General features: G+C 42.5%; 1 protein-coding gene across 1 annotated transcript in view; it reads left to right on the plus strand.

Annotated features, from left to right (window-relative positions):
• Positions 1-3941: 3941 nt before the first annotated feature.
• Positions 3942-26116, plus strand: part of myo16 (myosin XVI) — a gene marked incomplete at both ends in the record, with an annotated part of 74318 nt that continues 52143 nt past the window's right edge. Inside the window, 5 exons of the mRNA XM_083996669.1 lie at positions 3942-3969; positions 8141-8410; positions 18780-18850; positions 19778-19921; positions 25921-26029. Of these exons, the coding sequence (XP_083852795.1) occupies positions 3942-3969; positions 8141-8410; positions 18780-18850; positions 19778-19921; positions 25921-26029 (622 nt within the window). The remainder of the gene's footprint in view (positions 3970-8140; positions 8411-18779; positions 18851-19777; positions 19922-25920; positions 26030-26116) is intronic.

A 26116-nucleotide genomic window follows, 5' to 3' on the forward strand; every position in this document is an offset into this window, starting at 1 on the left:
ATTTATTTGTGTAAATCACATCTGATGAATAATTAATCCAAGGAGATCTCTTTTCATATATAATGCATCACACCCAAAGTTACCGGGTGCCTTTGGCTTTGCCGTAATAGTAGGGCTGGGCGATAAAACGATAACGATATATATCGCGATATAACTTTACTCAATAGCAATATGAAACGTGGTCGATAGAAAGTCGATAGTTTTCATTCATTCATGTTTTTGACAGAAAACACAAACAGCCAATTAAAACGAGAGTTGCGCCGCGCTGGACCAATGGCTGAGCCAGTCAGGTTAGGTTGACACAGCACAGGAAGACATTCAAGACAACACAACAACATGTGGTAATGTTTGGGCCTGGCGTCAGCAGCGGGACATGCGGGGGAAAAAAGAGAGAGGATGAGTGTTGCCTCGAAAGAAAAAATTAAGGAGAACTTGGACGAGTGACCGTGAAAAGACGCGTGGTACGTCATGTTTACATTAACCCCGAGACACAGTACTGTAAACAACGCTAAACTTTAACCACGGAGACAGCAGGCAGTCGGAGCGGCTCGAGCTCCGACTGCCGTCTCATCAAAGGGAGCGCAGTCACGGCGTGGCCGCTCTGCTGCTGCTGATGTTGTGTTCACTGACAGACGCACCTCAACTGTGCCGACCTAAACACTGACCACTGGCGAAGCAAGCGCTAACAGCGGCGGTTACTCTTCCTTTTTCTTTTTCAGTCGGGTTTAGGCTGTGAATTATCGCTAATTAGACGGACCACGTCAGGTCCGGTTTTAATTTTCACGTCCGTTTATAACTGTAGCAGCAGCAGAGAGATGGAGCAGCTCCTGTATGAAGAGTGCGGCTCTGACCTAACTCCTGTATGATGTAATGTTAAAGAACGCCTGAACAGTGGAGTGATAATGTCTGTAAAAGTCCCAGACTGTTATACTGTATATCAGCACTCATGGAATGTCTCCTGTCCAATCAAATTACTATTACTAAATATATATACCAGTTTTATTTATCTGAAACTACTCATTGCTTTTATTATATGTTCATCATTACATCTGCATGTTCAGTTTTTGACAGAAAATACATATTTAAATAAAAAATAACCTTCTGATATCTTCAAATCTCACTTGTGTGTATAATGGAACATTTAGGCTTGACAAAAATAGTGACTTGAGTCATATCGTAATATATATCGATATCGACTGATATGAAAAAGATTATCGTGATAGGATTTTTTCTCATATCGCCCAGCCCTACGTAATAGGGAACATTTCCTGCATCAGGCATCCTGTATCATTAGCATCATTTAAACAGACTGCACACAAGTGTGGATTATGCTCACACTCTAGGGTGGTAGCCGTACAAATTAACACAGTCACAGTATTGATTGACACCTGAGGGTGATGATGGCAGAATGACAGCAGTGTCAAAGAGAATGAAAATTGTCGTCTCCCGTGGGACAAAAGCTGCTGCTGTGGAAGCAGCGAGACAATCTGCACATGGCCAATTGCAGCATGTTACTACAGAATGTGCTACCATTCACAACATTAGGACTGGTTCTGTGCAAACATGCACAGATGTATACTGTTGCACACATCTAGATAACAAGAGTCTGAGCACGGCAATGAGAAATGGCACTTTTCCACTTGTAATTGCTGCATAATTGTTTTTTAACAGACTGATTTAAATCTGTCCCTCTATTATCTATCCCTGTTTTCTCCTCTGTGCACCTCACTGACGATGCTCCTGACCTAATTGTAGCTGTAGTGAGGTAGAAGTGATCAGGACATGACTCCAATCCGGTGTCCTGTCACTTTTACACCAGTAAGAGTAGTTGTCTTGCCCTCCAGCAGGATGTTTCACATTGAGACCTTGTGTTACCTTTTGTCCTAATGTTCCAGCACATCACTGCTCCCTGGTACAGCTTGTACATGTCTATTGCTGCAGGCACAGATAGCAAGATTTGGCACGTGCCATTAATGCCTCATGACATTTTGATTGAAAAACATGACATTCTCTTGTCAGATCTACGGTGCGGTCTGTATTGTCATGGGTGTCAAGTGTTAATGGGGGAGTCATTGTGATATCCTTGACTGAAAATACATGATATGTGAATGTGTGTGTTGCCTGTGTGTACATTTTGTAACTAATGCAGCTTATTAAACTATAGCATTCACTGTAGTGAAATCTTTGGATGCATTGCACATATACCTGCCATATTTTTTTTTACTCACGTCGATGTTAGAGTAGTTGCACCGGCAGTGTTGTGCAGGAGATGCTGCGAGTTGCTTCTGTGACCTGATTTCCTGTGACAGGAGTTACTCGAGCAGTCTGTCTGGCACACACACACACACACACACACACACACACACACACACACACACACACACCCATCTTCCGGTCTCTGTCTTCTTCCCGTTCTCATTCGAGCTTGCTCTGTTCCTCCTCACCGTTCTCTGCTTCACCTGCTTCTCTGCTTCTCGCGCTCTTTTATCCCATCTCCACATACCCATTTATTATAGTACACGCCACGGGCATGTGAAGTAGGGCATTACAGCTCCAAATCTCCCACGGAAAAAGCGGCGTTTAACCTGCAGATGTACGAAAGCACCGTGCCACAGATTTTCAAAAATGCGTGTCACAATCCTGCTTTAGTCACACGCTGCACACCCTGTTAAATTGTTTTACGCTCTCACATACTGTATGTGTCTGTCTGCAGTCCTTCTTGCTTCTCTCTCTTGTTTCTTAATTTCTCACTCTCTCCTCCCTCGTTCATCCTCACACTCTTAACCTCCTCCTCGTGCAGATCCTGATTTTAATATTAAGCTTAGGTATTCATTTATGCAAATCAACCTTTAAGCACAAAGTCATAGAAATGCCTGCAAGCACTTAGTGCACATTGTTTCTCATAGCATTAGGAATGCATGATGATGTGTGTATGTGTGTGTTTGTGTTAATGCACTGGTCACAAGCCCCGGCATTTTAGAGAATTATACTTATCTGTAGTTAATTTGTGGCCAGTTTAAGACCATTGATGAGCACTTAACCTGTCACCGCACCAAAAGCCGCACTGCAGCAGCTTCTCTCTCTCTCTTTAGCTGCCCTTCTATCCAATTTAACACCCCCCCCCTCTTTCTGCCTCTTGCCATCTCTTGCTTATTTCTCTTTCTCTTGCTCCCCCTGCTGTATCTACATCATCCTCCACTTTTCATTCCTATCTCTTTCCTTCTGCTTTTTCCATTGACCTCCCTTGCACTCTGCTTATGTCTACCCACCCTCTTTTTTTTCATTTTTTAATTTCTATAATTTTTTTTTCTACCTATGAAGGTTGAGAATAATCCAAAGAAGTGTGCATCTGTATGAGTCACTGCCTGTCTGTGTGTGTGTGTGTATGTGTGGCAGAAGGAGACGGAGGCAGAGAGGGGGTGTGTAAGGAGGTGAAGAGCATTGCGTCATTGGGGGTGTGTTGAACAGTAGGTGGGCTGAGCCGGCTGTCAGTCAGTGACGCCAGTGGAGCACGTGCATTGGTCGTGGCTGGGAAGACGTTGTGCGGCGGTTATCTGGCTGTAGGCGAGTAGTGCTAGAAACAGCCGCAGCTCCCCTTACCGACGGGCGGATCTCGGGAGTGTATGTCTGTGTGTGTGTTATGTGTGTGTGTTGTGTGTGTATGTGGGTGCGGGAGTGCATGTGTAAGTCTGGGCCCATGTAAATGCCGGATGGGCTGCAACTGGAGCCGCTGCTGATGCTGGTGAATAATGCAGGCAGAGGCACAGAGTTTGGATAGCATGCAGGGAGCCAGATTAATAATGCATCCTGCCGGGTTACAGGCTCTGAATTAGTTAGTTTTGCTGGAACCTGTAGCTGCCGACTGTCGCCCGCCCGCCTGCCTGACTTACTGACTCCTTGCCTACCTTTCCACCTGACTGCCGGACTGTCTGACTTAGAAAATGTCTCACTACCATTTCATCAAATGCTGTAAGTACTCACTCAGCATCTCTTTTTTTGTACATGCCAGTGTGTGTGCAGGTGCACTTGTGTATGCCTTGGACATGGGTGTGTGTTCTGTAACATTAGCACTTACTACTGTATGTATCCAGGGGCTCATAAACTGTTTGAGTTTATATTCTGGTCAGCCGCTGGTCAGCCGCTGTCGTCATGGCTGCACAAACTAAACTTCAAATGGGCATTTGTGTTTGTGTGTGTGTGTGTGTGCAGTAAGTGGGTGTGTGAGCTTGCTGCAGAGAGCTGCTGCTGCTGCTGCAGATGTGTGAAGTTGACCGGTGAATGCGGCAGGTAGCGGCAGTGGGAGAGAAAGATGAAACAGAGCCACAAAGATGCAGATCCCATGAGCGTCTGGTGAATTCATAACACATTGACAGACTGACTGAGAGAGAAAGTCGTTTCAGAGAGAGAAGGACAGATGGAGAAACACTGAGGGTGATTTAGATTAGTGTTGGAGAAAGAGGGGTGGGGGGGTGGCAGGACAGAGAAATGGAGAAGGACGTGAGGATGGTATGAGTGACATATGAAGAATGCGGGCAAATAGTGCAAAGAGTGATGAGCGGACTTGGAGGAATAAAGGAGTGATGCTGGTATTTGAGAGGTAACGGTGGAGACACAAGTAAAGAGGGATAATAAAAGAGGAGAAACAAGTAAATCCTATGACAGAGTTGATGCAGTCTGTCATAAAGTCTCTCCTTAAATCACCCTTCTCACCCCCGAACCCCTACCTGTTCCAATCATCTCTCTGCATCCTGCACTTTCATAGTGCCTGCCGTTTGCAGCCTGTGTGTGTTTATGCGTGTCTGTGTGTGTATGTGTGCTATTTTCTAATTTAGAAGCTCCTGCTGTGCTGTCAGTGTTATTAGCTGGAGCCTGTATGGGATGTTCCACATTCAATCAATAACTGATAGCCCGGAGATGAAATGGCAGGAAACGAAAACTGCTTTCTATCGCCATCTCTCTCTGTCTCTGCACTCTCTCCATCTCTTCTCAGATTCATTGAGCTCTGCCTCCCATTAGACTCAGTCCTATACTGTCCTTCCCGTCCTCATTCACATTCAGTCTATCCATTCAGAGCCATTCATCACACACAGCAGCAAATGCCATTGTCATAACTGACTGTTCTGTGCGTGATGACAGTGTCGCCACATCGTACTGTTGTTTTTGCATCCAACTCTCAAGCAAATCTTATGGAAACGTTTAAAAAATAATAAGTAAAACTGAACAGGAGGGATGTGCTTTTCCTTCAGCCACAGTAGATACACACAGCAACACACAGCAGGTTGTTACAAGTCATGAGAGATTTTCTCAGTCACAACATATCACAGCATCTAAAACCACATGGGAACTGCTGTGCAATTAAAGTGGACCTTTTAACACACACTGAGATACATCATCATTTGTATAGACATGCACATCTGTATCACTTAATGTAAACATCTTTAGTAACTTAATGTTATTTTACTTTAACGTGTTTGGCTGCTCTTGATAAACTGTTCTGTTATCCTTCAATCCACTATACACTGCACATACCGTAATGCCTTGTGTATAAGTCATGTCTGCATTAGTATAATGCATCATGTGCTGGGAGTTGATGGGGTGACGTAGCCGTAGCCTTGACTGTATGCTTAGTGGATATTATATGAGGGTGACGGAGAGTGTGAAGGATAAGCGGCCTCCTGCATCGGCAGGTGCAGAACATGCAGCTCAGGACCCTTTGTTTTTACTGTTGCAACAAAGATGTGGTGATAGGCTACAATTTACATTTTTCAAATTGAATGATTAGTCGGGACAATATCGGTATAATTAATTGAAAAGGAAACTAATCATTAGTTTCAGCCCAAGGTTTTGTTTTTTCCATCTCTACCCACTCTGCATGTTGACTGAGCTGTGCACTCATAGTATATCCATTTCTGCCCGTTAGGCTGACACACTGACTGAAGCCAATGATCTAGGGTGTGTACTGTATGTGTGTATGTGGAAGTCCAATCAGCTTAATGCACCCTTTAATGACAAGTTCTGCTCTTCATCCTCTTTATTTTCAGCCCTGCGGTGAGCTATGGGTCAGTATATTATAGATCAGGGCATCTTAGATGGGTGACTACTAAGGCGCACAGACTGACCACCGCTACTACTCCACCGCTGCTACTGCTACTGCGACATGTCACATATTAAAAAGGACTGAGCTGAGGAGAAGAAAAGGTGCAGGGAGGAAATATGAGAGCAGAAGAAAAAATGGAGGCAGTAAGTAGCGATTGTTGAAGGTGGACTGTCGAGAGGTGGAGTGGCACGATTTTGAAAAAGGCAGCAGGTTTTCTTTTGCTTTTGTGTGTGTGTGTGTGTGTGTGTGTGTGTGTGTGTGTGTGTGTGTGTGTGTGTGTGTGTGTGTGTGTGTGTGTGTGTGTGTGTGTGTGTGTGTGTGTGTGTGTGTGTGTGTGTGTGTGTGTGTGTGTGTGTGTGTGTGTGTGTGTGTGTGTGTGTGTGTGTGTGTGTGTGTGTGTGTCTGCCCAAACTGCGGCCAAGTTCCTAAAATAAAATACAGTTGAAGCAGACACCTGGCATGAACAGTATAATAATGACCCACCACCCCTCCTCCCCCCCTCCTTGTCTGGACCCTGAACACAAAAGAGCCTTCTTTACATGTCTAACCAGAGCAGATGGCACGGGTGTATTGTACAGGAGGTGTGTGTGTGTGTGTGTATGTGTGACAAAGAAGGGTGAAGGGGGCAGGTGTTTTAGTGAAAAGATATATATCAAACAGTAGAAAAGCACATACAGACACAGCAGCTTCATTTGTCTGCCAGGATGACTTTGTTTCTCTTAGATAAAGATCTAGTCCAAACACACCTCAGGCCCTACTGTATAAAGTAGACACAAATTAGCAACATGGCCATTGGAGGACTGTTAAGGACATCTTTTGTTGTTGCGATATTTTTCATTCCTGGATGTTCGCATCGTTCAAAGACTTTTTGCTCGATGAAAAGAGTTGATAAAGTAGTGAGAGGGAGACAGAGGAGGGTGGGGAACCATGGGGACAACATGTAGTACTTCAAAGGTGTCCTACTAACAATACTCTCCATCTGACGAACAGACTGATGGGCGCTCAGTCATCCTAACAGAGAGAGACAGAGATGAAACACAGAGACAAAGAGAGACACATTCAGGCAGATCGCTGTAGAGACAAACGTGGTCCGAGGATTGGAGAATTAAAACAAAATGGGCTCAAAGGAGCAAGAGCAACAAAGGGAACAGTGAAGTTGAGTTTGATAAAAGAAGGCATGACATTTAAAGACAGCAGGGCCAAAGAGGGATGAGTGGGTGAGTCAGAAAGAAAAAAACGAAACACAACATTTCTGCAAAGGCATCGTTTTGCTGTTCTTCTGGGCTGGCAGTGACCTGGATTTGTCAAATTACCAACACTTTAAATGCCAGATTGCTTCAACATTAGATTCTGCTCTTGATGCACAGATTTGGTATTTTTAAATCTGCCCTGTGTATTTTTTTGTGAAGTGCGTGCTACTAAATAATCAAAATGTCTAATACCGAGCATATCCTAATGCATATACAATAGCTTTAACAGCTTTCTTGTGATGAAGTCTGTTTGGCTAAGTTCCACTGAGAGGTGGAGAGATTATGCAGAGTCAGGAGAATCGCTAGACTCTTTTGGGACGGGACAGACAACATGCTAAACGCTGTGATGCTTCCTTCAAATCACCTGAGGGCTAAACAGACACAGAAAATTTTCCTGCACGGTAAATATGCAAAGTGGCTGCCCACATCCAGCAGGGCAGCGTGCAGACACAGACATGCAAGCCTCCGTATATGCACACAAAACAGTAATAGAGATGTTTAAACAGAGTTCTGCCAGGAGGTGAAGCAAACAGTGTTTGTGTTTTATCATCTGAGCCCCGTCTCATTAGCTCAGCATCAAAATTGTGTTAGAGTAAACACTATGGTCTGCAGTGTTTTCACTGATTCATCACATTTCTCCCTCACACTTTGCCTGGACAGCTTATGTCTGTGCTATTCAACACTGCATAAATGAATTACATTTGTATTTACTCTTACGCAGCTGTCTGGTTTTCTCGATCTGAATATCATTATCGTTGTCTCTCTCTCTCTCTCTCTCTCTCTGTCCCTCCAGGTTGTTTCCAGCTATGTAATGTCTTTCGTCAGAACATGGAGATAGACCAGTGTCTTCTGGAGTCTCTCCCCATCGGCCAGCGCCAGCGCTTGGTCAGGAGGATGCGCTGCGACCAAATAAGGGCGTACTATGAGAGGGAAAAGAACCTTCAGCGCCAGCAAGGTGGAGTCAAGGTTCGAGCCCCGGCCGCCCATCGCAAGAAGCACCGCGTCCGTTTCGGCTCGACCAATATCATACAGGATGCCATCATTCGCCATGACAACAAAGAAGGTGTGTACTGTATGTTGGTGCAAGTGGTGTGATAAGAGTGTGCACGTTGCGTGACAAGGTAGAAGTGCGTGCTGAGGTGAACACAGTAAACATTTGAGGAACAGGACTACCCACTGGATTTGTGTGACGGCTCTGGTGATTAGTGTGACACACACACACACACACACACACACACACACACACACACACACACACACACACACACACACACACACACATGCACACAGCAGCAGGCCAAAAGAGTGCTGCTGACTGCAGGTAACACAATTTGTTCTGCTGGAAGCTGTCCACTTGACCAAGGAGAGCAGAGTGCAGCTTTTATCCTGGTACAAACAGCTCTAAAAGGCAGAAATACCTTTACAGCAATTATATCTGTTATGCTGTTGAGAGCAAACAGAAATTCAACACAATAGCAGTTATAAAATAGGACCATTTTCCTTTTGTTTTCCGACACCTAACTAATCCAGAGGCAGTGACAAGAGGAGTATGAACGTTCCTCCAAAGACAAACAAATGTGACATGGACATATGACACAGCCGCTGGCCGACGCAGCTCTGAAGAGGGAATAACTGATGTGTAGCAATAGTGTTTCATTGTCTGTGGACTCGTGTGTTTTCATGTTTCTAATCCAAACACAAATGCATCAAAACAAACATTAGCATGTTAAAATATTAGTTCAGGAGCAATGAATAGTGGGCATCGCCTTAACCATTCAAACATTTGTGTCAAACAAAGGTAGCTTGCCAATACTGGATGTACATGAGTGATTTTTGTTCTCTATAAATACAGATGACACTGAAGATAAAAATAGTCCAAATAAATCAGCAAAGTGTCTAAAAAAATATTAGAAAGAGGTTTTGATGAACTTTACTCAGGACTTCAGAGCAGTCGTGCTACTTTAACTGCTTTTAGTGGGCATCTATTAAAATGTCATTTATATCTGACAATGTGTGTATCTTTGTGTAGTGCACATTTGTGCATTTATCCATTCTTCATCAGGCTAAAGGACTGTGAGATCTTTTATTAGACAAACAATAAATCATATCTTCCCTTAGGCCTCAGGTTTTAGTACAACTGGCTGCCAGTAAAAAATAAAAATCTAATTCTCAGGCTGTTTTTATGGATTTCTGACTGTCAATGAATGCACAAGATTCATGAGGTCTTCACACTTTACTCTTAAGGGAATTAATATTTGTGCAACCTTACTGTCTTTCTTCTTGTCTATGCCAGTCATTTGCCAGTCATTTACCCAGCTGTCCGGGTGTATCTGTGTCAGTCCTACCAGCAGTCTTTGCAGGTCACTGTGCTAATCTCTGCTCCCTAGCTGCCAAGGAGGTTCAGCTGGGGTCTGTGGGAGCAGCTGGTGTGCCATTGCAACAGCCAGACAAAAACCAGGGTTCCTTGGCTTGGCATGAATCAGATCTGGTACGGCTCTGCCTAATGCCCACCTTCCACTCAAGCTCCTCCATGCCCTCAAAACTGGTACCTGTCCACTGTTTGCTCTGCGAAGGGAAAGTTGCATTGGTGATGTTCATGAAGGAACTGGATCTAGAACTAAACAATTCATAGACTCAAGCACAGAAGCTGCTGCACGTGGGACAGGTTTTACCAGACTCTGAGTCAAGGGGTTACATTGTGGTCTGTTCATGTCATGTTGGCCTGTCTGTTCTTGACTTAATATCTGCATGTCATCCTGTGTGGGACGATGTGTCTGTCCAAACCAATCAGCTGTCTTTGATGATGGCTCTTGAGCATTGCTCAGTGGTGCAGATTTACTGAGTACCAGTTCTTCTCACCACTGCTGCTTGAGTTACCTCTCTTCTTCTTTTGCACAGTGTGATACTGTAAGATTTGCCTCAGGCTAGGACCCTCCCCTGAGTAATGTGGGAACATTTCTGGATCATTTCCCCTTACTACAGAAGCATCTTAAGAGAACAGGGAATGTGTATCCACACGTGTTACAAGAGCCTAGGGGTTAATCTGGAACAGTAGATGGGAGTAAAACAGTAAAGAATCTGCAGTTGTAACTCATGACGGTACCAGGGAAACCCAGTATTTTTCCTAGAAAGAGGACGACAACCCAAATATGATAAATAGTATGTGAATTTCTATTTCCCTCATATGATGCAATCATGTCAAATTCATCACCAGAAAAGTATGATGACTTCTCCATCATTTTATGCTTTAAGTATTATTTTTAAACCATCATCTTGTTCATTTTCCCAAGTGTAACATGCATGATGAGACTTATGGACTGTTAGAGCATCATAGGATAATTAGACATGTAATGTTTCTGTTATCTTGAGTGAACCGTGCATGTTTTAACACCCATTTGTTTGCAGTTTTCATTACCACGTCCCCTAGATAGTGACTTGTACAAAACAAAACAAAACAATGATGGGAAGATGTTTTGGTGACTCAACATTGTTTTTGAGAACCTGTGAGAGTGTGAGAGAAAGTAGAGAGATTAGCCAAATTAAGTGTCAGAGAGGAAACAACACAAGGAACAAAGAAGGAAAGGAAATGGAATTAGAGAGATAGCAAGATTGGGTGGGGGCACGTGTTATGTCCTAATTAAAGCCCGTCTTTTAGCGAGTTTTAGCTCAGGGATTACAGTCACAGATAAGTGCAGGAACTCAGTTTGCTGACACCACAGCCAGGTATTCAGAAGATATCGGTCTCACAAAATCACAAAGGATTTATTTTCTTATCGCTTGTCTTGTACAGGAAATAAGATGAAGGAGACTGAGATAAGAAGCAGCAGGATGGAGGAAAGGATGAGCACAGATGGTAAATGAAAAATTGGAAGGCACAAGAAATTGAAAGTCAACAGGGAAGAGGCATCAGGTTAGGGAGGATATTGTGAGGTTAGAGTGAAAAAATTCTAATAGTACAGTAGTTTGATATGAGTACACCGTAGCTCTTCTCACTCCTCTGCTCTGTTCCTGTCTGTCATGTATAAACATCTGGCTCACTTGCGTTTTGACATTTGGTGAAATTGCTTTCCCCAAACCAATATCTTAACGTCATCAAAGCGAGGCACCAGTGGAAAGGCAGCAGCTGTTGTCCTTGCAGCCATGGAGCCTACAGTCTGTTTGTATTACAGTATGTCCTCCGCTTTTAACAGAGTAATGATATTAAATATGACATTTTGGTGTCAGGTAATTTTACAGAGTCCTTCTCTTACTGGTTCCTGGACAAACACAATGTGAGAAACATGAACCGATGAAAATTAGGCAAGCAGCAATTCATGTAAATTTAAGATATTTTTTTCTTTTGAGGAGACAAGTCTTCTTAAATTGTTTTTAAGTTAAACGCTTAAACTTCCAAATAGTAAAAATTGATAGATACTGTAACAAAGACACTCATGGTTGGAAGAGAATAATTCCTACTCTCTTTGTTGTCCTTGTATTTTTTGTATTAGCACAGTCCTTGAGTCAAAGCCCCCTCGTGCTAAATATCAGCCACATTACCAAGTGGCAACCACTCCCAATTCTCTTCAGTGGGAATGCCAAACCAAGCCAAAAACAATGCTGGTGGGGATTGTACCCAGATAGCATTAATGGCCAAGTGCTTTCCCCCCGTGCTCATGTTTTGTGTGAGTGTGTGAGAGTTTGCATGCTTATTTATCAAGAGGTTTAGATATTCTGGCACTTGCTGAAAGTGTAATTACAGTATATATGTGGTGCCTGCGTACAGAGTTGTCTGAATACCCCCCCTTCCATTATTGATCAGTGTGTATAGATCCATCCCGCAGGCACAGCACAGTGACTCACAGGCTCCAATCAGAGGAAGTGAAACAACAGTAATAGCTTTCAGTCCTGTGTGGTGTTTTGGAGCACTGCTTTAGACACAATTCTTGAAATTGAATCATACCATGGCTAAAATAAGAATGCTATGTGTGCCAGAGCCGGTGTTATACAATGTTCAGCCGTTTGTGTTGACGCAGCCGCAGCCTCCAGATTAGTGCAGCGAAGCTTCTTAGCAAATGGAGCTGCCAGTTTTCTGGAGGTTTAAACAGGCCTTTGTCCAGTTGACTCCAGCCCTTAAATACTTCTTAAACCAGAGGATTTTCTCCAACAAGGTGTCGCTGCTGCACTTAGTCCTTCTCAGTCCTCACTCCTCAGCATTGTCCACAGATCAATATTTTAATTATCATGCAGTAGATGCATTTATCTCTTATCTCATGTATAGAGGTGTTCATGCAGTTTAAACTGAGTGTGTTGTTTCACAGGAAATCACATTCTCTCCACTCCTGTTTTAATTGCAGTGGCTTTGCCGGACAGCACTGCAGCTGAAGTTGAAAATCAATGTAACACTCAGAGCAGCAGTGATGTGGTGGGAACCTCGAGACATTTAGCTGCCTTTTAGTTATCAGTCAGCTTGCTGTCGCCACCACTTCACATCGATCCAACACTCAGGTGTCCTGCTCAGCGGAGAAAACATGTCACACTGTTACTACTCGCCACTTTGGTTTATACTGTATATATAATTCATCTTTCCAGATGTTAAAACACAAGCCAGTGAAAGGAGAGGAGGAGACATAAGTGAATATGAATGTTAGTGGAGTACATTGATATCTTTCTGCAGAAGAGCATGCTGGGATTAAAGGCATGTCAACCACCTGTCATGTATTTGACAGAACGGGGCCTGGGCCCACAGAGGTGGTAGAGAAACGCATCACGATATATTTCACTGGAATCTAATTTTAAAACCTTATGACTTTCAGTTTCATACAGAAGGGATCCCTTAATATCAACTGTATCATCAGGCAGTATATTGGAATTTTTCCACAGACTATGGTGTTTATTGAGCATCTAATATTAAACCTCTGGTTCACTTGATGACTCATCATTGTTGCTTCAGGGGTTCAGCCGTACAAGTTAATATGAGTATGTGTAACAGCACTTTTATCCCAAACATAGCCAGCCTGACAACTGATTATAACACAGTTAAATATTTGCAATTCCTGCGTTGGTTCTTTTGTAGTGTTCACAAACAAGAATTTTCATTTTCATTGTCATTGTGTTTGCTAGATTTCCTTAGGCGACTTCACAAATACCAAATTGTAAAAAGAGGAAGCACAGAGAGAACCTTACTTTTGTATTATTAGAAAAAAAAAAAAAAAAGTATTATTATGATAATTTTTCTCCACTATGGTGGTTGTTTACCGTGTTGGGAGTAAACCTTTCTAATCCGGCCACTGCAGATTTGTTATTTTGGAATATACTTGAAATATATTGGACGTTAGGTGTGTAGCATTGTTGCCAAGACTTTAACACCTGAAATCTTTGAGATCATCTTGTCTAAAGTGGGCAGGAGAAGCCTGATCCATCTTATAGAGCTCATCATAAGAGAATCTGCATTTAGAGTTAAGTGTTATTGGAAAAAATGTACAGTACCTTTTTTCCCCATCAGACTCAGAACACAGGAAAACTGTCTGAGCTCATTTCAGAAACATGGGGCAGTGAAGTGAGACGGTCCCTGTTATGACTATGACTGTGTGATAAGGACAAAAGAGGCATACACATTTATAAAGGTGAGGGATTTGAACAGAATCTCATATGGGCCAGCCCAGGGGTAGACTGTATACGGGAAGAATATGTGTGTTTGCTGGATGAAGTAAATTGGCAATACTGCTGTAAGTGGCATATTATGGAGGTTACATTACTGAGATCTTATCAAATGCATGGAATATCACGGCCCAGTGAGATAAGGAGCAGCCGAAGAATCGAAAGGAGAGGCTGAAGAAAAATACATTTAATCTTGTACTGTATAAAACATGCTCATTCAGCATGTTACACGTCTACTTCAGGTAGAAAGAATAGAATTATCACTCACACACCTTGCTGCAGAGGTTAGTGATATTGTTTCTTAGCATAGGATCGTGTTTTGAATGGGGGTTTTGTTTTTTGTTTAGTTTTTTGTATCCTTCTCTGTGTGGGCAAAAGATCCAGATCTTGCAAGTTAACATGTAAACAAGTTACAGACAGACATTTCGTCAGTCCAAGTGACAGTATAGATCTCAAGGTGAGCAGATGATTTGTTTGGAATTTGAGAGCTCAGTTGAACATGTTTGATTCACTGCTCAGATTATGTGGTGTGCACAGTTCTTACAAAGAAATGCAGTTTATCCATTTGAAATGATAAAATATTGTAATAATAATAATAATAATGAAACAGTCTAGACCAGAGAGTGGTTAGACTGTGGCAGAGGACGTACTGGTAAGTAGAGTGGCCAGGCCTGTCCTTCAATGCGACCAGGATGCATTTGTGTTCACACTGTGAAGGGAATGTGGACACATGTAGCCCGGATCACCTCCTGAATGCATTTTGGGTGCATTCACACCTGTATTTGGTGATTGGATCACCTGACATGGTTGTTAATACCAGGTCTGAATGGGGTCTTAGTTTTAGTTTGGCTGTAGGTACAGTATTGGCTGTATGTGATATCGTAGCATCCCTCAGTAATGAAGCGAGGAGGTATTCATCGACACAGCAGAGCAACAAACCTGTCTGGTTGACAGTGTTATCTCTCCACTAACATCACTCCCTAGAGTAGCAGGGGCTTCCACTTTCCTCCCTCGCTCCCTGCCAGTCACATGTAGACTAGGTCATACTGTAGGTAGCTAAGATGACTGATGTCTAAATGTCACGCATTCACTGACATCCTGGAAAATCAGTAACTGCAATGAGCAATCCCTTTTTACTTAGCTGCACATAACACAGCCTCAAGGCAGTGACACTGTGACATAAATGCAGAGTATAGTATATACATTATACTGTAGTAGTTAATCCAGTTGTTACAATATTGCTATAGAGATGTGGTGCTGAATTAACTGGCGTCGTTCATTTGGTAAAGGGCTCATGAGGGTTTGGGGGGATTTATTTAAAACCTTGAAACATATTTATTCCAGGACGCCCAGGTAGCGATTCCTCATGCATATTGAATGTGTCTGTACCTTATTTAGGTTTTCCTCTCATCCACTTCTCTGGTTCGCTCTCTTTTCTACTCTTCCTACCAGTTCAGATCTGGTTGCCATGGAAACTCCACATATATCTCGAACAGCTGTTTTGCAATTTTCCACAAAATGACGGCTGACTTTGCCTCGTGCCCACTCTCCATTTCCCTACTATCATCAGCCTCCTGATGGAGTAACACACACACACACACACACACACACACACACACACACACACACACTGATGTACAAAGATTGAGATCAGTACATAATGTATATCAATTACCAAGTGACATAAAAAGATTTAACATAAAGTGAAATTGACTGTGGTTGCTGTGGGACAAACGTACAGTACATCTGCTCTCCTGTACCTGCTGTGTAAATCACTCATTGGCTATAAATCTCCATGATGTCTGGGCTCCTTTTCCCTTTCAGCTCCCTTACAACAGAGATAAACACAGCCATTCTTTACCGCAAACCTTCAACACCACTTAAATGCTCTCAACATGCTTCTACCGTGTGCTATTCATGTGCCATTCATTCATTTCAGCAGTGAATAAAATCAAACTTCACAGCTGGAATTCACCTTTCAACCAAGACTGGGCGACTGAAATGTTTCAGCAGCTTTAGAGCTTTAAGCCATTTTTATCCCTTCTGGTGCCGACTTTATGGCTTTGTGTCTCTGTGGTTTAAATCACTTAAAACAATAAACTAGTTGGAATTACGTTGTAAATCTGTAAAACAACTTACACTTGATTCATTCCTGACAGCGCTGGTATACTTAGCACCAATGCACACACGAGCTGGAGCGCACACCGGTGGCTAGCTGTGGTTGATCATGATGAATCTGCCAATTGTACAACACTACTATTGATTGTTGTTGTCCATACTGTCAGACAATCACTGTGCCTTGTTTTTTACTGCTTAAGTGTCAATATGTGGCTCATGACCTCTGACCCCTCTTCGACACATTTCATTTACTTTCCATAAAACTCAGGTAACTCCTGTCAACCCTGTCTCTTAACAGCTTAAGGGACAGAAGAGACTGTCCTGTTGACTTGCAATCACCAAAATGTCAAACCATATATTTTTTACTGAGAAGCAAATCGTGTTATGCGTTGCATAGAAATCTCTCCTCCTTCACTAATAAGCAGCCCAGTGAGATACTGTTTGATATAGAAGGGAAGAATATTCTCTATCCCCTCGTAACTACTTTATCTTTATATAAACCTTAATTGGTGGTTTACAGTCCTGAGTGTCTACAGTGTGTTGAGGAGCTGGGAGATAATAGTACTGATTGACTCTAATGTGGGCCAGTTTGTTTCTCATCAACCATTTACAGGCCATTAAGCACTGAAGGCCATTAGAGGCCTGGGAAAGTGTCCATGTACAGTATGTTGCTGTGTGCGCAGAACTTCTAAAATGATTAAATGACAGAACTGAAAGAAAAAGAAAAAGAAATCTATACTGTACATGAATGTAAGTAATTTCATTCTTAACAGTCTATTGCTTGGTTGTACAGTGACCAGGCAGGGCTATCTCTGTTTTTGAAAGATACTGTATATGCTGGCAACCAATACTCATACCCTGTGCACATCTGTACACATTTTAGTGGCAATTGAATTGGTCACAATATTTCCACCTTTCCACAAATCCTGAATAGTATAATATAGTGTCCATAGCAGAGCACCCAGATGTTCCTGAGACACTATATTATTTCCATATCTACGTATGTGCCAGACATTATATTTCCTGTTGATATTGAAGGTGTGCCGAAGAGCTGATGATTTGATATCTGTGACATGCTTTGGTCAAAATACCCAAATGATCAAACATCACAGCTCTTTTCATCCACTCAAAACAGCCCTGTTCAGAACGGTTGGTTTCAGTGCCTGTCACTTTAAATGCAAATGAACCACTACGTGCCCCGCCCCCTCCCCTTCTACCAGTCCCAGCCAGGTAGGGGTGGTGTTATGCAAATTTGAATTGTAGTTTACATCACTGGAAGACAACTGAGAGAACAGCTCGTAAAACCACGTGGATTTCAACCTAGGGAGCCTGAAGATTACAGATTATTTTGTCAATTCTCACATTTTGGAGGCCGGAAGGCAAGACAAACACCCAAATTAATGTTAAAGAGCCTTCAAAAATGGATATTTCCATAATATGTCCCCTTTAAAGCTATTTCTTGAAGCCATATTGTGTGTGTTACATAGCATTTTTGTGGTCCAGTACACTTTGCAGTACAGTATAGTAACACTTACAGGGAAAATGACTGGTCTTTAAATAAAGTGTATGCATTTATTAAAAAAAGTGGTGTCTTCACACAAACACCAGATTTCTGCAGTTTGCGGTGTGTGTGTGTGTGTGTGTGTGTGTGTGTGTGTGTGTGTGTGTGTGTGTGTGTGTGTGTGTGTGTGTGTGTGTGTGTGTGTGTGTGTGTGTGTGTGTGTGTGTGTGTGTGTGTGTGTGTGTGTGTGTGTGTGTGTGTGTGTGTGGGGATGAATGGATGTGTGTGTAGCCTGGATGAGTTATTTAAGCATGTCTGTCTAGATAATGACCCTTTTAGTGAAATGACCTCATGGGGGTCATCAGCGGGGTTCATTAGTTGGAATTATCACCATGGTAATTACCGTGGCTACTGTCTTCAGAGTCACCAGCTTTGGTTAAGACTGAGACTGCAGTCAGTGTGTGTCTGCGACGTCGTGTATGTGTTGGGATTGCGTGACAGCGGTGGTTGTTTTGCTGGTACAAGGTCTTCCAGTGTTTAGTCAGTACCCATCCAGTGCTGTCAGTGTCTGTGAAATCACATATGTCCAAACCATAATGCCCCGCCTCCCCCTGTCCTCACCCTCTCCTGTTTGTCCATCCCACTCTATTTATCTGTCACACACTCCAGTATGCCCCCCCCCCCCTCCTCTTTTTCCTTCTCTCACTACCTCCTGCTGTGTTTGCTTTTATTTTGTGTACATGTTGGAGAAAAAAAAAAGTCAGTCTCTGGTATAATCACTGTGATCATGTATAGCCTGCCACTCTAAGCACATCTCTTATGGAAGTTGTTTGTAATGGCTTGTGTTTACGTCAGTAGATCTGTGTCAGTGTGTGAGTGGGTTGCGCAGCTCACTGGAGCTCACGGTGTGTGTGTGAAGTTAACGTTTGTGACCCAGAGGCTTTGTGACTTGCTACTGGAACATGGAGCAACCGAGCACACACGCAGCCTTAACACTGATCCACGGTGACACGTCAATGACAGTCAGAGGACGCTCAACATATATTGGTTTTGATAGTGAGTGACAAAGATCAGTGTGGGTGCTCTGTGTGTTGTGTCTCTGCTTTATATACCCTAAGCATCTTGTCTGTCTTCACATGCAGCAGGTGTTAACATATAGCTCTCCTTTGCCCTGCAGTGTTGCGGCTCCTGAAGGAGGGAGCAGACCTCAACAGCCCCATTCCCTCTGGCGGATCCTTGCTACACCTGGTAAGATAAAACTGATCAGATGATGATCACCGAATTTAAGAAATAAGCCGCAGTGTGTGTGTGTGTGTGTGTGTATGCATAAAAAAGAATAAAATGACCATTATCTTGCACTAAGAGGTGCTGATATCAATATTTTATCAACCTGGGTAACACTTTATGATAAGTACACTCTATTAACCTACCTGTTCTCCATGGCCTTTGATTCCATTTAAATTGATGTCTTTTAATACGGTATGCTATTATTTATTTTATTGACTAATTTTTACTTATGTGCTGTGCTTTAAATTGTTTTATTGGTTTTATATAGTGTTATTTTAATGCACATTATTTTTATAGTTTTTATTCTGTTTTGTTTTATGTACATTTTATGTCTTATGCCGATTGCATATTTTATGTTTTATTGTGTACAGCACTTTGGTCCACTGGGTTTTTAAAGTGCTTTATAAATAAAGTTGGTATGGTATGGTATTAAGCATTAGTTAAGCATTAAATACTAAATTCATCATTTATAACACATGAATACTCCTTAGTATGTAGTTTATAAACACAGTTAAAAATGTTTTCAGTATTTATAAACTACATACAATGAGTATTCATTCGCTATAATTAAAGAATTCAGTATTTATTAATGCTTAACTAATACTTAATAGTGTGTATATATTATAAAGTGTTACCTCAACCTGTACTTACAAGAGGACAAGGAAGAGGTTGTCACTCCTCTGACATGACATAACAATAGCCCCAAAAATGTATCTATCAGTATTTTGCTAATTCCTGCCGTGTAGTAGCATAAGCATTACATTTCCACATACACCAGTTAATATGCATTGAACCATTCATGTGCATTGTTTATTGTTAGTAATACCTCAGGGAATATACATTTCTGCAAACTAATCATAAGAAATCTACCGCTCTTGCACTCCTCAGTGTGCTCGCCACGACAATGTGTTTGCGGCAGAGGTTCTGATCGAGCGAGGCCTAAATGTCAACCTGCAGGACGAGGACCTGTGGACAGCTCTGCATGTAGCGTGTGTGTGCGACCACGCCGACGTGGTGCTTCTGCTGCTGCTGGTGAGAAAAACACACGCAAACATGGACATGAATATACTGTGGGGGTGGCTTTTTTTCCCCTTACTGTACCACAAACACACACAGAGACATGCATGGATACCCTTTTTGGATGGAATTTGTGGTATAATTTTCTTGTTGATCCTTGTGTGAATCCAAGCGTGTCGGCTACAAATTAGATAATGTTTGGGAATAGCTTGGCAAAAAAAAAAAGCTTCATGTTTTGAATTAGCTTTGAACCAGTAGCTCTATTCACATTAGTCATCCAAAATTCTCCGTCCAAGTGGAGCATCTTCCAGTGATGAGGGGTTTTGGATTATGGGGTGTCTACTCTGAAATGCAACTTTGCGTTCTCAAACAAACTTGGCTTAATCGCTGAACATGAAGATATTTCGAAAAATCGGTATTAGCATGATATCAAAGAGAGAGCCCGTTCTGCCGAGGATGTCTCGACAAGAGCTGTGGTTGTACTGATTAGGTCCATAACGACAGCAGGCCCAGCTGCAGGGGAGGGCATGTACATCCGGCCCAGTCACTCAGTGGGCCGGGTCTGCTCTGCTGGTGTTGATTAGACCTAGAGAGAGTTGACTGCAGCCTGCAGCTCGGTTAGAGTCGTGTGCTGCCTGGTTCTGCTGATTGGGTCCTGAGTGATTGCTGGCTTCCCGTCTGTGGGGCAGGAAAGAGGCGTTCCTGAGAGGAATGGATATGTTTGAAAAGCTGCCAGCCAAAGGGTGTGCAGAGTGAATTTGTCATCCTGCACCGACTGACTGACTGACTGACTGACTGACTGTGTGACTGTTGGGTTCATGTATGTGTTGGGTGTTTTCTATTTGCATGCATTTAATTTTCCTGCAAGCAAAGATTCATGCAGGCTGTCTTAGTAGAGCAGGGTGTGATATAGATATGCCAAATGCAATTTATGCGGGGAGTTACGCTCTCATGAAAGGCGATACCATGAGAGAGAGAGAGATTTAACACTGCTCCCAGGGAGGAAGTAACTAAATGTCTACCATTCACTACCAAGACAGACGTAGTTCCTAGTAAATGAGGTCATATTCACACTGAACTGACTCTGTTGCAAGAGTGCACGGGGTTAGAAGACAAGCGAACATTTCTAAGAAATTCAAAGAATCGGATTGAACACTGTAAAAAGTGTGAAACGATTTTTCCCAGCTTAATCCAGCAATGTCAAAACATGTCTTTCATCTTTCACAGCCCGGATGCCCTTTGATACTGTGTGCTTATTTATTTGACAGCATCCACATCTGCTTGCATGTGAGTGTGGCCTTGTGACTGCTTGTTTGGTTGTGAGTGTTTGCTTCTGAAGGGTAAGATGGAAGATTTAAAACGTCTCAATATCCAAAATAGTGCATTTTTCCCCCTTTAGGGTAAGATAAACACATGAGTTTTTTTTTTACCTCTATATAATCAGCAGCAGTGAAGTTGGACTCTGAAAGAGGAGCCCTAGGCTTTTCCGGTCTACCAGGGTAAAAATAGCTTCAGTCAAAAAATATTTCCAATAGAGTTGCAATATGCCTTTTCTTCTATTCATCTATTTTGACACCCATCTCCTCCACCACATACCCTGCCAATACCCAGTCACTCTGCTGTGTTCTCAGGCTGCTCCCTTATCAGAGCAGTCAATGAGAGATCTCCCCTCTAAATACACGGTTACTGGTTTACACTTTAATGAGAAACGGAACAGTGGTCTTGCTAGAGGAGCTTGAGTGGCAGCCTTATCTTTGATTGGCACAGGAAGGAATAATGCTGTTAATATGTACTAATCTATTATGTCCTACTCCACCATCTCTTTCTCTGGTTCCCCCGCCCCTCGTCCTCTGCTTTTCTGTCCTTGATTTCCTGTCTCCAGTTCCTACACAGAGCAGCGGAGCGCTGGTTTTTGCTGACAGAGATGTTACCAAGCTTGTCATGTGGGGAAAGTGTGGGGGTTGATGAGAAGTCTGGGTGCATTGTTGCTCTGTGTCCGGATTGGCAGTAATGTTAATTCTCTTATCTCTTGCCTCCAAACAGCAGCATAGGGAGTAAGCCGTTTCTAAACTCTCTCATTCCCAACTCATTCCTAAACCTATTCCTAGCTTGAGCTCTGGTTAATGTTCACCAGTGAGACCCTGGCAGGATTAACTGGAGGTGGATTGTCACCAGGCAAATAAGAACATGACAGGGTGTATAGTCTTCATGAGTAATTTTCTGAAAATATTACACTTGTGGTGTAATGTTTAATTGTGGAAATACACAGTGACTATCAAGAAAAACCAGACGGAGCTCTCTACCTTTTCCTCCTTATTTCCACGTCCAGCACTTAACCAGACTTGGCTCATATACATGCATCATGATAGCTCAACTGAGGTTCTTGATCTCCATCTGTTACATCTTAACTGGCACTGTATTAAATCCAGCGCCCACAAGATACTTATCAAATCATATTTTTCTAGCGGCTCAATTATGTCTTCCTAATTTCGTTTCTTATGAATCCCGGAAAAAGTTGTGGTGAGGAGTTTGGGTTAATTACAGACTTGCCCTAATTCTGCATCAGTATCTCTCTGACTACAAGTTTCTACATTTTGACACAGCGCTGAATATATGAACTCTTAAACTTCATAAAGATAATCGCTGTCTTAAACTGCTGGCCACCACTGCACTTCACAAAAATTAAGAGGAAAATGCTTTTCTTCCTTTTTCCCCTGTCATATCGTATTTCTTCATGAGATAATAGCTTTTATTCTCTGGAATTCTGCAGGGGAAGGTGCCGCTCTGCCGCCATGTGATCAACAGGAGAGTGGCTCTGTTCCAAAGTGTTATTTCTCATCTTACAATCCAAAACCCAGTGGGGTTACAGTTACAGAATTGACCCACTTTCTGTGCTCGTAAATGATGAGTTTAAAACTTCTGAACTCTGAGTCCTTTGAAGTCTAACGATTAACTTCCAGCCCCTGGCTGCACTGAACTCCACTTCACACCAGTTGATTTTTTTTGGTATCTGCTAATAACATAGCCCTCCTTGCTCCTCTAAACAGGACAGTGGTCCATCAAATAAGTGTTGCAGACACCTGTAGTGTATGATTTATTTATTTTTTAATTCCCAACTCTGAAAATTCTGACATCATAAAAAAAAAAAAAGTTGAATACATGTATATTCACAACATGTAAAATTTGTGAATATACTCCTGATTAGGTATAGTATACCAAATTCATGTCTGTTGTTGATGCACATGTTAGTATATATTTTACACTGAAACAAATTTGACTAATTTAAAGACATGGTACATGAAGTGCGTTCACTTTATGCCACATTCATCCATTATCTCGCCTCATTCAACACCCATGCACACACTCACGCACTGATGGAACAGCCATCAGTTCAGTGTCTTGCCCAGTGACCCACTCTGTCCCCTGAGCCACGAATATGTTTCCATGTATCAGCATCTGCATAATGGTCAATATGCAATAATAGCAAAGTACACAATGCAAACAAAAAAGTTTTACATTTGATTTGAAAATAGTGTAATAATAATAATAAACTTTGTCCAACAGACATATCAAAGCCGAGGAGATGATGTGTGCAGTGTGTGAAAATGGGTAAAACAAGTCCGTAAAACAACATGTCTTTGCCAGTTTAGAAATTATAAATAGTAGTATATACATAGGCATATATACTATATTGAATTTATAGAGATGAGATACAAAAATTGAACTCTTTGCATTGATTATATTTACCCAAGCCCAGCAGTAATTTGCACTTACTGCATGTAACAATTGCCATTATATTATAAAGCATGTGCAGCTTGGCCATAACAGATTTCCATCTCCGAGGTGGATCCATCATATTGTGGCGGAGAGCGTGTCGGGGTCAGAGGTCAACTTGTTAACTCCTTGTAGCCCGCGCGGCCGCCAGCCGGCACAGACTCGTTTATATCTGTCAGCACTTATCATGTGAGCTCAGACGCATGATTTATGTCTCTCGATCAATGGCCTACACATCATGCTTACTCCACCATAATTCGCAGGAGTCTGTTGGTCTTGGAGCTTTGTGCGGCATAAAGGAAACCTGCAGAAATCATTCCTACAATGACAGTCCCCTGTCAATCATTTACACATTTATTTAGTACATTTGTAGTTCATTTTTCACATTGTTATGTTAAACTGATTCACTCCAAGCTAATCTCACACTGTCAGTCTGTTATAGTTTGTGGAGCCTTTAAAAAAAAAAACAGCTATGAGTGAAAGTGGTCAGTGGCGCAGCAGCTTCCTGACGGACAGAGCAAGATAAATCTGTCAGTCAGCTTATAACTTCATCCAGCCTGACTCCCATTGACTTTTACTGAACCTTGAAGTGAATTGTCTGGGTTAGCACACCTCTTTACAACCCCGCTATGCAGCACGCACACACACACTCACACAAAATACACAGAGGCTCCCTGACAGCAGCCATCAGGTTTATGAGGAAGTTGATTACTGTTTGGGAGCAAAGCACAAATCAAAAGTATATCGATGGAGCAGTCCAAATTTGACATTAGAAGGCAAAGGAGGGCCAGTGTGTGTGTGTGTGTGTGTGTGTGTGTGTGTGTGTGTGTGTGTGTGTGTGTGTGGTGGATGAGCAGAGGGAACACAACATTATGCTCTCTGTGGCTTTCCTCATATCCTTTCTTGCTCTTCAAGCTGTGCTTCACATGCGATAAGGTTTCCTGTTTTCTCATGAATATTCACAAAGAAGAAGCTGATAGTTGTTAATGTTAATTAATTCTCTTTGTTAACCCCTAATAAACCCTCATAAGTGAGCAAAAGCAGCTCCCACTAGAGGACACAGATGGGCGCACAATGAAAGTGCAAACCTCACCAGAACAGATTTCCCGATAACTTGAATCCCCAGCATTGTGCCGCCTTTATCACTCTGTAACGGCGATGGCGTCTCTTGCATGACAAAAAAAAAAAAAAAAGTTCCCTCTGAATATCTGCATGAGAAATGAAAGGCCGGTTTCAGTGTCCAAATTCTTAAATCAGTCACACAGTCTGAGGATGTGTTGCGGTTTTGATGCTTTAGCTGGTTCGTTTTTAGAGCATGAAGGTTACCAGCTCTCATGTTGCTCTGTCAGCTGGATCCCTCCTCGCATTACCAGCCCACTTTCCACCATTTTTTCCACTTTCTCTGCCCCTTCCCTCTCTGTCGGCCAGAGGACCAGCCCATAAATCTCTTTGCCGCACTGCAACTGTGTCGTTAGAATTCTATTAGCTGTAAATATTCAATAAGGATCCTCACTTAGAGTCCCCTGTTCCTGTTATCAGGCTTGGTCCAGCTCTGATCGTTACACCGGCTTGTCTTTTATGGTTTAGTCAAACAACAAGCAGCGATTTATGGCTGGATGGTGACAATTGCCACTTGAAAGGATGTAGGTTACTTTTAGTGCCTAACCCCAAAGAGCGGGGCAATAAAAATGAGAAGGAAAACAGAGAGGTGCATGTAAGTAACTGAAATCCATTTTGCATGGCTTGTAAACAATTCTGCTTTACTTGTGAAGCTGTGCAACATTTTCACAAATAACACAGTGCAGTCGAGTTTCCCCCAAAGAGGAGCAATCAATCATAACCACACTGTGACCAACGACTGTGCTGTCGTCACAGTAACAGTCATTAAAGGAGCCCGAGGGAAGGTCTCCCGTGTTATCTCGCGCTATAACAGAAGACTGCTTTGGCAGGGTCCTTGTTGAGTAAACACACATTAATCTTGTCACACGCACACACGCTCACCCCAGTGATCCCAGGTAACGGTAACCAACGCCCTCGCTCTCCACTGCCCCACCCCCCCAGGCGGTTATTTAATGAGTTCTTTAATTCAATGTATTGTCTGTTAATGTCTCCATGGTTCTGCTCAGCAACACGCCTCTGGGAGGCCGAGATAATTGGACCCACTTTATCATTGATTCAAGTCTGATGAATGGACCGGGCTTAAACTCACTGTTTATGTGTCCTCTGCTTTTTTCTGGAAGGCGGGAGTGAACGTTATGCTGCAGGACGTCAACGGAAACATTCCTCTGGACTACGCCTCTGAGGGAACTGAAAGCAGCTACATCCTCCGAAAACATCTGGAGGAAAATGGTAAAGTTCAGCACAATTTGTATTCTTAGTTTTGTATGTTAAAGTGCATTTACAGGTCATGGGGAACGCTACTGCTCACGTGAAAAA

This window comes from Trachurus trachurus (assembly GCF_905171665.1).
Source record: "Trachurus trachurus genome assembly, chromosome: 21".
Classification (NCBI taxonomy): Eukaryota; Metazoa; Chordata; class Actinopteri; order Carangiformes; family Carangidae; genus Trachurus; species Trachurus trachurus.